General features: G+C 42.7%; 2 protein-coding genes across 2 annotated transcripts in view; both read right to left on the reverse strand.

Annotated features, from left to right (window-relative positions):
• Window positions 1-1034: 1034 nt before the first annotated feature.
• rars1 (arginyl-tRNA synthetase 1) lies at window positions 1035-9454 on the reverse strand. Its single transcript, XM_061803203.1, has 15 exons — window positions 9268-9454; window positions 8386-8520; window positions 8022-8210; window positions 7814-7922; window positions 7558-7658; window positions 6381-6502; window positions 6067-6187; window positions 5864-5993; window positions 4693-4797; window positions 4264-4442; window positions 4045-4154; window positions 3751-3856; window positions 2827-2999; window positions 2502-2749; window positions 1035-1259 (listed from the first exon to the last, which is right to left on the reverse strand). The coding sequence occupies exons 1-15, from the start codon at window positions 9313-9315 to the stop codon at window positions 1150-1152; spliced, it is 1986 nt and encodes a 661-aa protein (XP_061659187.1). The 5' UTR covers window positions 9316-9454; the 3' UTR covers window positions 1035-1149.
• A 417-nt stretch (window positions 9455-9871) lies between these two features.
• The window catches only part of wwc1 (WW and C2 domain containing 1), a 28085-nt gene continuing 22733 nt past the window's right edge, over window positions 9872-15223 (reverse strand). The window contains exons 17-22 of the mRNA XM_061803485.1: window positions 14932-15121; window positions 14640-14810; window positions 14479-14571; window positions 13299-13529; window positions 13056-13174; window positions 9872-12859 (exon numbers count right to left, since the gene is read on the reverse strand). Of these exons, the coding sequence (XP_061659469.1) occupies window positions 12793-12859; window positions 13056-13174; window positions 13299-13529; window positions 14479-14571; window positions 14640-14810; window positions 14932-15121 (871 nt within the window). The 3' untranslated portion in view covers window positions 9872-12792. The remainder of the gene's footprint in view (window positions 12860-13055; window positions 13175-13298; window positions 13530-14478; window positions 14572-14639; window positions 14811-14931; window positions 15122-15223) is intronic.

The raw sequence follows: 15223 nt of genomic DNA on the forward strand, positions 1-15223 counted from the left end.
AATCCAAGTCCTCCACAGGTTTTGGGAGAACCAAAATGGTGGTCAACGAATCGACAAACCACTAGATATGTATGCACAATCCATTTTTTTTTTTTTTTTTTTTTTAGATCAGTGGTCATGACCAAAATGTCACGCTACACTAACACATTCTGCTGCTGGGCTAGCGAGACAGCATATAGTCCTGATTCCATTGATTGTCCATCTATGTATGCTAGTTTCAGGTAAGCATGTAAATAAGTCACTAAGTTTCTTTCAGCTTGTCTAATTCGGGCTCACCACAGCAAAGCGCTCGCATTTGTTTGGCACAGTTGTTACACCCGATACGGGATCTGAACTCACGACCCTTGGTTTACCAGGACATCACTCTAACCACTGAGCTACAGGCCCTCAAGCATGCATGCCTACATTAGGATGCGGGAATCTAGTATTGTGTGTTCTACGAGTTGCAGTTTAGCACAACTCTTATTCACATGTAATTTGCTATGGATGCTAGCGTTAGCAGTAAGTGTAAGGTTTCAATGTTTCATTGAATAACTTTCAGGTTACCACAAAAGAACAACTTGTTTTGAGTGAAATCCATATTTCTGACACAAAGGCTAAGGCTAGCACATTACCCCTAGTCACTGATGGTGTAGTGGTACACACGCCTGCCTTTGGCGCGGGCAGCGTGGGATTGATTCCCGCTCAGTGATGGTGTCGATATCTGCCCTGCGACTGACACGGTGTAGTCTCCCTTTCGCCTGAAGCTAGCTGGGATAGGCTCCAGCTTTCCTGAAACCCTTGTGAGGATAAGAGGCTTGGATCATGACAGGACACTTGGCACCAGGTATGTAAATCTGCATATAACAGGGAGTCATTTTACAATTTTAAGATTACACATACTTTTTAACATTACATTGGTGCAAATGCTACTAACGCATTATTACAACATTTCTGTATCTGCGTAGCCAAAAGTAAAAAGTAACCATTGAGAGACGTCTCTGAACAAAACAGCTGAAGAAGGGGAAGAAAAAAAAAATGTGATAACCAGCAAGCAGCGTGTTCCACATCATCTTTTTAATTAAAAAATAAAATGGAAACATGACGATAAAGTGAGTTCATGATCATATCAGTGGGCGATAACGGGGAGCGCGCGGCCGGTCGACGCCTTCACATTCTCTGCACCGGGTTGATGCCGAGAATGTCGAAGCCTTTGGCCATGACGAGCGCTGTGGCTTCGCAGAGCAACATTCGCCACATGTTCACCTTCACCACCTCCCCTGCAATTCAGAAACGTGAAAAGAGTTTGAAAACGATCGGCCCTCCAACACGAGAGGGGTCCTTCGTATCAGGTCCGACTATACAAATCCTGCAGGGGGGTCGCAAGCGTATTTATTCGCCCCGCTGTGCTAATGGGGAATTAACATAATTAAACCGCTTAAAGCCTTAAATGTTAACACTCCAGCAAGGATGACATTTACTGCCGAGTTTCTTTGAGACGAGATTAGCGGCGTTAGTATGCGTGTGAGCATCCGAGTTGTGGGCTATCGAACTCCTGCACCTACGAAGTCACGTGACTGGCCGTATTGCCGGTCAAGGAAAGCATTGTTCAATGCTAAGTCCGTTGAGATGTAACGAAAATATGTCTCAGATACCGTTAAAACATTTAGCGGGTGATAATAAACAAAGGTATGAGAGACACTTGGCATAGAGGACCCATATTTAATGCCGATAAGGAATTGGACTGTTGACCCGCTTCTGCTTGTCTTGGACAACTGGACATAGACGTCACGCTTTCAATCCTGCGGCTTATGCGGATAATTTGTGCATTTTCTCTAACGGCCGCAAGGGGGCACTCGGGCGGGAAAAGCTAAGGGTGAGACCTGTGGAATATATGTGCCGAGGAAGTGACTTTTACCGGTCCGGCCCTGTTAGCGCTCCGCTAGCGCGTTACTGCCGTGTCAGTGATTTTTACCAGCGTGTTTTGTTTCTAATTGGCCCTGTTTGCACTGGCGTTAGCATTAGCGCAGCGGCACTAGCGTTAAAATCTCTGTGTAGCGTCTATATGCTGCAGTAGCGTGTTACTGCTGTATGTCAGTGATTTTTACCAGTATATTGTTTTTTTTAACTGTCCCTGTTAGCGCAGCGGCACTAGCGTTAGCTCCAGCGTTCGCATTAGCGCAGCGGCGTTAGTGTTAAACTCTGTGTACCATCTAGCGGTGTGGTAGTGTTACTGCTATGTCAGTGATTTTTTACCAGTATGTTTTTTTTTTTTTTAACTGGCCCTGTTAGCACAAGGGCACTAGCACTAGCGTTAGCATTAGCGCAGCGGCACTAGCATTAATCTCTCTGTGCACCGTCTTTCCCTGTAAATATCTCGTGTTGCTGCGGCCCATGTATGTACCAAATGGTATTTCCTTTACAAATGTCCAGGGTGAGGCTTATAACCAGGTGCGTGCCGTAGGCCGGGAATTACGGTAATAGAGTAGAAGTACTATTGCACCGTTGCGGTCGTTTGTTACCCGTGTGTCGGTCCTTCTCCACGCAGTAGCAGCTGTCGTAGAACTCGGTGAAGGTCGTGGCCAGCTCGTACAGGTAATCGCACAGCGTGTGCAGCAGCAGGTCGTCCAGAATCTTCTGCAGGATCTCGGGAAAGCGGAGGATGCACTTGCCCAGCTTCCACTCCTTGTCGTGATCCAGGAGCACCTCGACGCTCTCGGCCGCCTTCTTCAGGGACGCCTCGTCCACGTTGGCCAGACGGGCGATGGAGCTGGGGGGGCGAAAGGGAGCGCAGGGAGTCGGGGAGGTGCGGATGCGACGGGGACGGACGTACGCCAGGGTGCTTACCGGATGCGGGTGAACGCGTAGAGGAGATACGCCGCCGTGTTGCCGCGGTCGTCCAGCATCTTGTCGAAGGAGAAGACGTAATCGTTGATGCGGTTGTGCGACAGGTCGGCGTACTTGATGCAGCCAAACGCCACCGAGCGCTGCGCCTTGGTCAGTTCCTCTGGCGTCAAAACCTGCACCAAAATGCCAAATGCGAGCAATAAAAGCGGAAAGAACTAAAGAAGCAAAAAAAATGATGAGCAATCTTCATTAACCCTTTTTACACAGCTCTGATTTTTTTGCCTGTTTTCTAAGTAAGCTTATCCTCACGAGGGTCGCGGGGAGTGCTGGTGCCTATCCCAGCTGTCAACAGGCAGGAGGCAGGGTACACCCTGAACTGGTTGCCGGCCAATCGGAGGGCACATGGAGACAAAATGCCGCACTCACAATCACACCTAGGGGCAATTTAGGATGTCCAATTAATGTTGCATGTTTTTGGGATGTGGAAGGAAACCGGAGTGCCCAGAGAAAAGCCACGCAGGCACGGGGGAGAACATGCAAACTCCACACAGGTGGGGCCGGGATCAAACCCAGGTCCTCAGAACTGTGAGGCCAACGCTTTACCAGCTGAGTCACCATGCTGCCTCTGAAGAGACAAATGTGTTTGTTTGTTTTTTAATACCTACAAAATCAAATTATTATTGGGTTTTTTTTGGTCTAAAATTAGAAATTCTTCAGAAAACAAAGCTCATTTTCTCTCTAGTAAATAGACAAAGTTTCTCAACATTGCATAAAATTGTAACTTCAGTAATTCTTTTTCTCTTGAAAAATGAACTTTCCATGTGTGTTTTCTTCTCATATTCCGTTTTTTCTGCATGAGTTTACAATATTTTCTCCATACTATTACAAGATTATGGATGCACCCCCCCCCCCCCCCTTTCGTACCTTGTCTCGCTCTTTTTCCTTAAGTTTGTCCATGGACCGCTTCAGTCCCTCGTCCAGCAGGTCCATCAACCTCACCGTGTCGCCAGAGCGAGTCTTAAACTTCTTCCTAAGCGGGACAAAAAGCCGTAAGACAAACCTCATCACTCATCCCGGCCGTCTGGATGGTGGACCGGGCCAGGATGCTCCAAAATGACAGCCGTCGCGACCAGTTATTCACATCGCGTCTTAATTTTTGGCACATGTGCCGTTAGCGTGCTGCAATCATATTTTCCGTCCACGAGTTTTCAATCTTACTTGTCTTCTCCCAGCACCACTCCGAATCCGGCGTGTTCCACCCTGGTCACCTGGGGGTCGTACCATCCGATCATCTTGGCAGCGGCGAACACCACCTGGAAGTGTGTACCCTGAAATAATAATAATAATAATTTATTTAAAAAAAAAAAAGTGCATTTCTTTTTAATTTTACAAATTTGTTATTTTCACACTCCGCCAGTCATCGCCGGCTGACCCCACCTGCCCGCTGTCCGTCACGTAGATGATCATGTCGGCCTTTTCGTCAAAAATGCGCTGGCGAATGGCGGCCAGGTCGGACGTGTCGTACGTGTAGCCGCCGTCCGACTTGACGATGGTGAGCGGGATGGACTGACCCGGGGCGAAGACGATCTTGCGGCCCTCGTCCAGCTCCGTCATGCCTGGTGGCGTTTGATGGGCGGGGTGGAAAAAAAAAGTCAAAAAAATAGGGAGAGACAGAGAGAAGGGAGGGAAGGTCATCAGCCTAGAAATGAATAAAGAAACATTGCTCCCTAGTGGCCAAATCGCAGTACTGCACACAGGTTCTATTTTTGTACTTCCAAGTGGCTAAAAATTGAACAATGCTAGTGAAGGAGCCCCAAGGAAAGGTGTTAATATCAGCCCTCGAGACTTTGAACAAGAGTTTCTCACCTCTCTCGTCAAACTCCTTGACCACCTCAGTCATCATGTCCTGGTAGAAGGACTCCCCCCGCTCGATGATGTTCACATCCAGGCAGTCATAAACCTTCTGGAACTCTGAAAAGCCACACCCACGTTAGCGGTGTCCGGCCTGGACTGGAGGCCGGCAGATGCCCGTTAAAACCACATTCAGAGTCTTTGATTCATTTTGGAATTTCCTATGAATGATATGGTATTGCTTCACCACAAAAAAATATGAAAGATTAAGACTCGCTTATAATTCACATTAAAAAAAAATAACCTAACATTAAAAAAAAAACAACTAAGTAAGAGTTCCACATAACAGCCCCCCACCCCAAAAAAAAAAAATAAGCCATATTTGGTGACTTTGAGCAGCGGCAACTTTTTCTCGCATGACAGAAAAATAATAATCATAACTACTGTAATTTCCAGCCTATAAGCCACAACTTTTTTCAAATGAATTCAACCCTGCGGCATATGCGGTGATGGGGCTAATTTGTGCATTTTTTGTAACGGCCGCAAGGGGGCATTCGACAGAAAAGGTAAGCGTGAGACCGGTGGAATATATGTGCCGAGGAAGTGACTTTTACCGGTCTGGCCCTGTTAGCACTGTGCTAGCGTGTTACTGCCGTGTCCCAGTGATTTTTACTGGTATTTTTTTTTCCAACCGGCCCTGTAAGTACCGCGCTACCATCTTACTGCTGTGTTAATGCTGTGTCTCAGTAATTTTTACCTGTATGTTTTTTTAAACAGTCCCTTTTAGCGCTATGCTAGCGTGTTGCTACTCTGTAGCTGCCATGGCTGTTTTTTTTTTTTTTACAGCCCTGTTCGTGCTACTGTGTTGTTGCTATGTTAAGCTAAGCTATTAAAACTTTGAAAACTATTTCCGTGTACCGTCTTTCTTTGTAAATATGTTTCAATGTGGGCACATCCTGCTTTTACACAGGTGCGGCTTATGTATGTACCAAATGATATTTCCTTTACAAATGTACTGGGTGAGGCTAATAGGCAGGTGCGCTCCGTAGGCCAGAAATTACGTTAAGTGACAACTCGTAACAGCATAAACTTGTAAATTGGGGTACTTGGAAGACCAGGTCCCACACTGAAATCGATCACTTATTCTGACCTTCCGCAATTAAGACGATAAGAAATAAAGCATCACCTTTCCTGGAGACGTCACAGATGAGCTTCCAAGCTTTAATGAAGTCGGGTTCTTTACTCTGCAGCCGGACCACGCAATGATATGCTCGCTTCTTGAAGTCCTCATCCTCATCGAAACGCTTCTTGGACTCCTGGAGAAGATGGCCAATTACAGAGGTCGGGCTGAGATTGATTTATTTATTTTAATTCAAATGGAAGACCAACTTTGTAGAAGGCCTGCAGGTCTCCGATGGGGGGACATACGGTCAGGTAGTTTGGGAATTTATCCTGCAGGTGCGCAATGAGCATCCCAAACTGTGTGCCCCAGTCGCCGACGTGGTTCAGCCTGAGGAGAAGCCAACAAAACATTAAAGGATTAAAGATGAGGGAAACCATAACTACAAATGTGGCCCACGACAAAAATGAGTTTGACGTGCCTGTGCTATATGAACAAAGCGGAACCCGCAACGTTCTCTCCCAGCACCACTTGCAGATTGGATTTTTGAGGTTCTTCTGCATTACATGTGAAAACAACCCACCTGAGCACGTCGTAGCCCAGGAACTCAAAGAGGCGCGACATGCTCTCGCCGATGATGGTGGAGCGCAGGTGGCCCACGTGCATCTCCTTGGCAATGTTGGGCGACGAGAAGTCCACCACCACCTGAACAACACACACACACAGACAAATCACACTAGAAAGGATTTAAAGGTGGTGGAGGTAACGATGGTGATGCGTTGGAAGCACTGATCAAAAAAAAAAAAAAAAAACGAAAAAAAAAAACTGGATGGCTTATTGGCCACCAAAACTGAACTTGATACTCCCAAAACAACCACACCGACCTCTGCGTTAATTGTCAGTTTCCTGGCTGTGAGAAAACATCCCACAGGTAAAAAATTAAGATTTACTTTGACACTGTTAAAGTTTACTTGTAAAGTTATTTTTTTATTTCATTTTCTGATGAGCTTAATTCACTTGGACAAAGTTTTGTTTCCGGTTGTTTTTGGTCACCGTTGACTCTCTGCTTCACCTTTATAGGTCGACGGTTTTTCGCGAAAAAGCGATGTCGATATTTTCCCAAAAGTCATCAGCGGATAAGCAAGAAAACACATTTGTGAAATTTTTGATGAATTTCTTTATACATAAATCTGATAATTGAATTTGATTTTCAAATGCGAGAAAACAAGTTTCAATGTTCTATCTGAAATAGGACGTTGCAGAGGCAAAAAATGAACTTTTAGCGTTTAGCATGTATTTTCCCATTGAGAGTCATTATTTCAAAAAATACATCTAAGTGATTGACTAACTATGACAAAGAAAATGCTGAGTTTTTTTGCTACGTTATGATGATAGTGCTTCACAGCGTATTTTGGGAAAATGTCATGGAAATCGGGCCCTAGGTAAAATGCAAGCTTTCTTGCGAATTGCGGTGTTAAATGTCTTTCCATTGCACTTACCCTTTTTTTGGTTCACCAAGTCATATTAAAAATCCTTCATGTAACCATAACTGAAAAAATGTCATGCTCACACGACCAGTTTTAATTCTACGTGCCAAACTTTGAGAAAAACCCCGCCACGATCCAACCTGTAAACCATGTCCTCCATACGTTTTGGGAGTACCAAGATGGCGGCCAAATGACTTTACCCAATCGACATATGCGTTAAGAGTCTTTTTTTTTTTTTTTTTTTTTAGATCAGTGTTTGGAGGACGTAGCTACCCTCTTTCTGGAGGGGAGCGGAGGCGGCTGCACACCATTGACCAGAAGGTTGCTCAACAGCCTGGACACAAACGAACGCTTCAGGTGGACGTTGATGAAGCCTGGACAAGCAAGCTCAAGGTTAAATTGTTGGTTTGTGTCAACGGGAGTCTGACCCACCTTTGCAATGCAGTTACAAAAAAAATAATAATAATAATAATAGTTCACAAATGATGGACAGAAAATGCGTGCAATGCGCTCGGGATGGCTTTCATACCCGGTCCTGCGATTTCAGTCTTCTGGATGAGTTCATTTTCCGGAATGTTCTGAATGATCTTCTCGGCTAAGTCCCTCGGGCTGACGTTCATTCCTTTTGCCTTCAACATCTGCCATCCGAAAGACACTCAAATTCAAGTCATGAACCTTAACTGAGACCAGCTGCTGAAACTGTTCCACATTTTATCCCTCAAATGATTCCCGGCTACCTGTGCCATGGCCATGGCGCTGTTGCACTGGTAGTCCCCAAACTTGGCCTGCTGGTTGGGCGTGACGGACAGCGGCGGGCTGTCCAGCTCGGGGCAGGAGGCCCGGATGGCCCGGGCGAAAATGTCCTGCAGCCGCTGGTTGATGTTCATCATGGCGGTCCCGCAGTGGGCAGCCTCCTCCTGCAGACTCTACAGACATTCATGCACAAATGTTTGTTTGTTTTTTTTTTCCATGCAACAGATCACATTTTTTTTAATAAAGTCACTAAAAATAAATTGTTACTTGATAAATACTTTATATGTATTTTAAATCTTATTAAATGTATTTTAAATAACTTGAGAGTTTCCCATGCGTCCCCCTCACCCGCTTGAGAATGTTGAAGCGATATTGCAGCCTGCTGTTCTCTTCTCGCAGCTCATCCAAATGACAAGACGGATTCAACCGCTGCGGATTCTTCAGAACCTCCAGTTCGGCAGAGAGACTTTGGATCTCGCACTCCTGGAGCAAAGCATTGCAATCGCATAATTACAGCGGGAGAACCATAAATTTACTGTGTATTAAAACGGCGCCAGGAAGTTTCATTATCATAAATGACATTGTAATCAGTTTTATTGGGGCTAAAAACACTTTATGAAATCAAACTGTATCAGATTGAAATCGAAAGTCCAATTGTCTCAGTGACAAGCTGTTCCAATAGCACAGGGTGGTCATGAAGAGAGTAAAAAGGCCGTCAAATGAACGGGTGACACACCCATACAGTACTGTATACCAAAAGTACATAACGGTACTTTTTAGTTTTGAAGAATAAATGGGATTAAATTTGAAATCAGAGACCGACCTCAACAAGGCCACACTGTTCCACCATTTACTGAGGAACATTCAACGACGTCGATAGTACTGATGTGTGGACGATTCAGCGGTGGAATTTGGTGGCAAGAACAAAGAAAGAAATTTTGAAATACTGCAAATGAGAATATTGGGGAGAGCGCAGTCACAAATTATGACGCGGGGGTGTGGAGGCAGTGCCAAGCCAACTAACAACTTATGTTCATATTAATTCAAGAAATTCTTGATTAAAATATGAATTCCGATTTTGAGCGCTACAAAATCACATCCCATACGTTGACTCGTCTGCCTCATGACTTCATTTTCTTTAACGCTCGAGTTACTTGGCAGTCATTCATTGACTCGTTGAGCCGGTGTGAGCTTTGACTTGGCTACCTCCGTGCCAGCGGGGGCCCTCACCTGCTGCTGCAGCCGCGTCACGTACTCGGTCACACGGTCTCCGTCCATTCCGAAGCGCCGTGGTTAAAGGAGGAACTCAGCGAAGACGTGGAACCAGAGCCCACGCGGAGAAGTTGCGTGGCTGATGAAACACGCGTCAACTTTTTTTTTTTTTCAGCTTTACTTCCGGGAAGTCAAGGAAAACTTCTTGTTCGTTCAAATACTCAGACGCTTATTTATTTGCCGCCATCTGCTGCTTAAGAAGGAGAATTGCACTCTTGCCGGATAAACCATCCAATTTCGGGAATCAATTTTTAAAAATGTCACGAAACAAACAAAACAAAAATCTAATAATGAATAGTAAATAGAGCCTAATTTTAATTTAAAATTTTCTGTTTCTAAAAAAATATATAATAAATACATTTGAATTTCGAGTCTGCACAGAAATCTATACCCGAAATATAAAAAGGATAGATTCAAATCTCACAAATATATTTTAAATCCAAGCATGTATTTAAAAGAAAACACAAAATAAAAATCTGTCAAAATACTTATGTGAAAAAAAGACACTTCCATTAATTAAAAAAAAACAAAAACAACCAGACCACAAAACAAAAGATACCCTTTTATTTTATTTGTTGTGAAACTACAAAACATAGTGTATTTTTGTTTTTTTTTTTTTTGTGCTGGTGAAATATTTACAACTCTGGTCGACAGTACACTGTGTTGGAATTAAATTCACAGCTTTTGATGAAAAACAAAAAGGGGGAGGGGGGGAGAAAAAAAAAAGCAAAAAGCACACCCAAATGAAAAAAAAAAAAGTGCAATAAATACTAATGCTGGTTGTTTCCTACATACAAACGGGAGCACACTCACCCACATCCTCAACCTCATCATCTTCAACAGATTCAGTGGGGCGGAAAACATTTTACATTTTTTTTTAAAAGCATGCTTTTCTCAACATTCGTGTGGTTAAAAACTACATTCCTTTATCCACATGTATAACATACACTGAGATTCTCTTGACAAACAAAGTGTTCAAATTAAGGGGAGGAAAAAAAAAACAATATTCCAGCCTTTGGATTTTTCAAAACAAAACATCTAACTCCCAATTCTCTCTCATCACTTGTGAGTTTGAAAAGTCTTCACACCCTTGTTCAAATGCCAGGTTTCTGTTAAAAAAAAAAAATTAATCATTACAAATATTTTACCACTAGTCACGTGATCTTATACCCTGTGCATCTCAATTAAAAGAATTTTGGAGAGGAAAGTAAAAAAAAAAAATTTGACGTGATTGCACAGGTGCGCACACCCTCTCATCACGTAGTAACGCAAGTGCGGACGTCGTGATCGGAATGAATCAATTACGTTCGAAATTGAGGGAGCCAGCACAACACTGCCACAATCCAGTTTGTTTGATGACACTGATTAGTATTTCAAACTGTTCATAAATCCCTCCAGCTTCTTTCAAGCTTTTCTTCCAGTGGAAGAAAAATAGTCCCAAAACATCATGACGCCGCCACACTATACTGTTGGTACGTTTTTCTTTCAGTCACGAGCAGTGTTCGTGTTTTAAAATGATTTATCATGGTCTCATTATTGAATACCACCCCAAAAAAATGACATTAGTAAAGGAGTGTGTAGAATTTTTTTTTTTTCATCCTCAACTTGGAACGTGGACATACATACATATAGTGTACACAAAACTGTCGGGATTTTGCGGCTGGATGAGGGACAAAATTAATACATTTTCAGGAAAGCTGGGGGGAGGTCCATAAACTTGGTGCCGATCCAAATTAGAATTATTCAGAGTCTGAAAGATGAAGGTGATTTAAAAAAAAAAAAAAAAATCCCCTCTCTCAAATACACACAAAGAAAAGAAAAAAATAAAACATGGACACATCTGGAATGACGTCGAACAAAACTGGAGTTATTGCTGAAAAGATGCAAATGGGTCGAAGCTTTTCAGTACAATCCGAGCGATTGTTAATTTTCCCCAAACAGACGCTAACATAAAGAAACATTCCACCGATACTTCTTAAGCACCACAAAGTGATAGTATTGCTTCACAAACACCTTCCTGTTCCTGCCCTGTCAAAGAGCAAGTGGTTTTACTTTACTATGGTTTAATGATAACCTTCTTTTCCCAATTAAGTGACAGTTGGGCATTTGTTACATGACATTTTCATTGATGGTGGGTGAGAGGAACCAGTTTTTGGAGGATCCACCATCTAATGTCCAGCAGGGGGAAACAGTCTTAGAGACACTTACGAATAATAGGTTGCAAAATACCAGGAAACTTCAAGTTTGGAAAATTTCCACGGAATTAAAAGGAATTTAGCAGTGTTATAAGTGCACCAATTTTTTTTTGGTTTTGTTTTTCAACATTACGAGCTGCCACTTGGTCGATATTTGTTTTAGGTTCCAATCAATCACTGAGTGAAGTTAAAACGAAAAGAGAGCAATTAAGTCATCTTGTGAAAAATACAAAATGTTTACATTCATACTTGAATATGATCGATTGGATGAAGTTACTCTCTATTCACTGTTGATTGCTACAGTTGGAATATTTCCGAAACTCTTAACTTCCAATTCAAACGTACACCTAACTTTCGACAAATTTCACAGCCCAAATTATTGAAGACAAGATTAGTATTGGTTCTGTTTTTTAAGAGAGTCCAGTTAAAAGAAAGGGGGGGGGGGTTAATTCATAGTTATGACACAAGTTCAATCAAACAGCCAAACAGAAAGAAGAGCAAGGTGCTGGTGTGCTCCTATTGGCTGGCGCTTGCTGATTAAAAAATACAATCGAGACGTTCACAGTCACAAAAAAAAGAAATCGTTTCAATTATTCCAGCGTGACAATTATTGTTTTTTCTCTTTACAACTTTTACAATAATTGTTAAAGTGCAAACTAACTACTTTCCTACCTGAGTGAGAGAGTGTTTGTTTTTTACTAAAAATGAGAAGAATGTAAAAAAAAAAAAAATGATTACAACCATCAGTCCTGTCACTAGGATACAAACAACCAGATTTTTTTTTTTTTTTTTAAAGAGTTTTAAGAATTAAAATATTTTCTGCACTGCTGATGAAGGTACTGTGGTCGATATTGTGAGAGAAATGGTGTGCGATGAGTTCCTGGAATGGATGCTATCATAAGGATCGCTTCCAGTTAAAGTGGATTTAAAGAGCTTTAAAACAAGATACATCATTAAAAATGGAAAAAAAAATTCTTCATATTGTTCTTATGATTTTAATCGTCTTCCGTTGTTTCAGTACCATTGTTGTTAGATTTGATATTTGTGCTGTTGTTTGTGCTGGAATGATTTCAAAGGCATGTTAGTTGCAGGAAATTAAAAAAAAAAAAAAAAAAAGGAAAACTCAAACGGTGTTGTCACTATATTTACAAAAGCTAACAATGCTGAGTGGTCACGGTCATGTTTGTTTTTGAGTCTACAAGATTGTAAAATTCCTCATATAACCGTTTTGACTTGATTTGCGGGAGGTGAGAGGGAGGAGGAGGTGGAGACGCTTTGAAATGCTTGGCTACACGTCGTCGGCCGGCAGGTCCGGAATGGTGGTCTTGGTTCGTGTGAAGAAGGCCATCTTCTCTCTGGAGATACACAACACCGGTGACAAACAATCAAATGGCAACATTTTGTACTTCAATATAGGCCACGGGTTTCACTAAATGCACAAGAAGGTGCATTTTCGGGGGGCATTTATTTCTTTGTTTTCTTGAAGCCGCCTAAAAGAACTAGTATGATGAGTCTTTCCGGCTCAAGACTCAATAAGTCGGTTTCTCTGACCTGAAGGTCTGCACCTCGGGCACCTCCTTGCGGCTGCGTCCTCTGATCTTGTGGACGTCCTTCGTCACCGCCCTCATCATCTTCTCCACCCGCTTCTCCTGCAGCTGCTCCTCGTGAGTCTGAGCCACACAGCCGCGAGGTTAGCACGTGAGCCCGGAGATGTTTGAGCATTTATTCCGCTCCATGTACAGAAACGTTCCACATTAGTGGAAAAAGGGCTAGCTCAATCTGCTGAACGCTCACCTGCTTCTCGGCGTGCTTGAGGAGGAGACGGAAGCGTTCGTCTTCCCTGACCCAGGCGGGCAGCTCGCGTTGGCCCTGTTGCCGCGCCGTCTCCAGCTGCGCCTTGAGCTCACGCAGCACGTGCAGCTCCTGAGCCAGACGTGACTGGCGGGTGCGGGACACCTGCAGATCCAGTTCCAGGTCCAGAGAGGTGCGCAGTAGGCCATCTAGACCTTTGACCTGCACGGGAGGCTGGAGGACACAAGACATTGAATGCGTTTTTGACAAGGCCGCCAGGCTGGCACTACAAATGACAATCTGATCTCAATTACCTTACCAAATTAAATAAAGGTTAAATGAATGAATTGTAACATTAAGAATGCGCTTGATCATACTTTATAGGAAAAGATACCGTATTCGATCAGAAAATGGCAATAGAAGTAATAACTGTATATTGGTGTTTCTTAAGCGAAAGAATCACAGAGTTAAATGTTCTGTGTATAAAATTAGTGGTTAGAACTTTTTTTTTTTTTTTTTAATTCAGTCCAGTACATTTCTTAAATTCAATTGTATTTAACTTTTAAGTAAAAGAAATATTTGAATTTAATACATTTTTAGAACTGTTAGTTTTGAAACGTTTATTCAGGCACAATTGGCCAATACAATTTGATAGAATTATTAGGGTTTTTTTCCCCCACTTCTTACATTTAAACGCAGTGTTAATGTTGAATTCTTCATTTTCCATTAAAACTTTAGCCTACATCGCTACTGAAATTTTATGTTGCTGATACCCGGATGACCAAATATTTAAAAACGGTTGAGATGTTACCATTGTATATAATTACTATTAAAATAAAAATGTTAAAGTAGAAGAAAGCTCTTCTGATATACAATAAGTTTTTAATGTAACTATTACGAAAGGTGGAATTATTATAATTTCTATGAATGACTACAAAGTAACTTTTTTGACAAATATCTATATTTTATGACATGATCTAGAAATATGTGTGTGTGTGTGTATATATATATATATATATATATATATATATAAATTTCAAGAAATGCAAGTTTACTTAGTCATTCTAATGTATTACTTATCAAACCGATTGTGAAAAGCAGAATTCAATCAAATTTGTAATGTGTTAAATTAAATTGACATCTTCAAGGTGTGTTTGATTTCTAATTCTACGTCATCTTGTACCTTTTTCATGCGCATGCTGCGTCTCTCCGAGGCGTTACGCACAAACGGAGACTTCCTAGAGAGTGTGGAGCTGTCGCTGTCACTGCGGTTGATCTGCAAGCAGACAGATGAACGAGCTGCAGCCGAGCACTGGTCCTTGTCGGAGTTACGAGTTGGCTTACCCTGCAAATGTACTGCCTCTGCGGTCCGGGGGAGAAGGTCTTGGATCGGATGATGGCGTTGCCCCGCATAAAGGCCTGCTGCTGGGAGAGGTCAGCCCGCCGTTCCTTGGGCCGGACCACTGAGTGGTGATTGGATGAAGACAAGCCCTCTATGGTCGTCTCCTTGTTCACCTTAGCCGAGCACAAAGAAGTTAGCAAGAAGGGGAAGCGCAATTCTGCTCTGCATACATGAACATTTTGCTGAAAGGGTAGTAAAATCCAGCAAAGCATCCAGCAGCATTTTTTGATTTACCTTTTCTGCAATGGGAGCTAGAGGGAGCACTTTGGTCTGCCTTTCCTCATCCTCCTCATCTTCCTGCTGCTCTTCCTCTGCCTCCCATTGGCAGGCATTGGCGTAGAACAGGTCTCCTTCCTCTAGAGGCTCCGAGCCAGCAGCGCAGAGTTCTTCCTCATCGTCAAATACCTCCAGCAGGTCCCCGTGCCTGAAAGTAAGAGTTAGCCGTAAGAATTGAAGCAGGCCAGTAAACAAAAGTAATAAAATGACTGATAATAGTATCCAAAATATAAATGTTAACTACTTTAAA

Source organism: Syngnathoides biaculeatus, chromosome 18 (assembly GCF_019802595.1).
Source record: "Syngnathoides biaculeatus isolate LvHL_M chromosome 18, ASM1980259v1, whole genome shotgun sequence".
Lineage (NCBI taxonomy): Eukaryota > Metazoa > Chordata > Actinopteri > Syngnathiformes > Syngnathidae > Syngnathoides > Syngnathoides biaculeatus.

Coding starts and splice junctions, on each gene's coding strand:
- rars1 (XM_061803203.1), bottom strand. CDS start 9,315: ATGGACGGAGACCGTGTGACCGAGTACGTGACGCGGCTGCAGCAGCAG. Junction 2,750..2,826: donor TACGCGTTCACCCGCATCCG/GTAAGCACCCTG, acceptor TCGCCCCCCCAG/CTCCATCGCCCGTCTGGCCA. Junction 1,260..2,501: donor GGAGAAGGACCGACACACGG/GTAACAAACGAC, acceptor TCTGAATTGCAG/GGGAGGTGGTGAAGGTGAAC.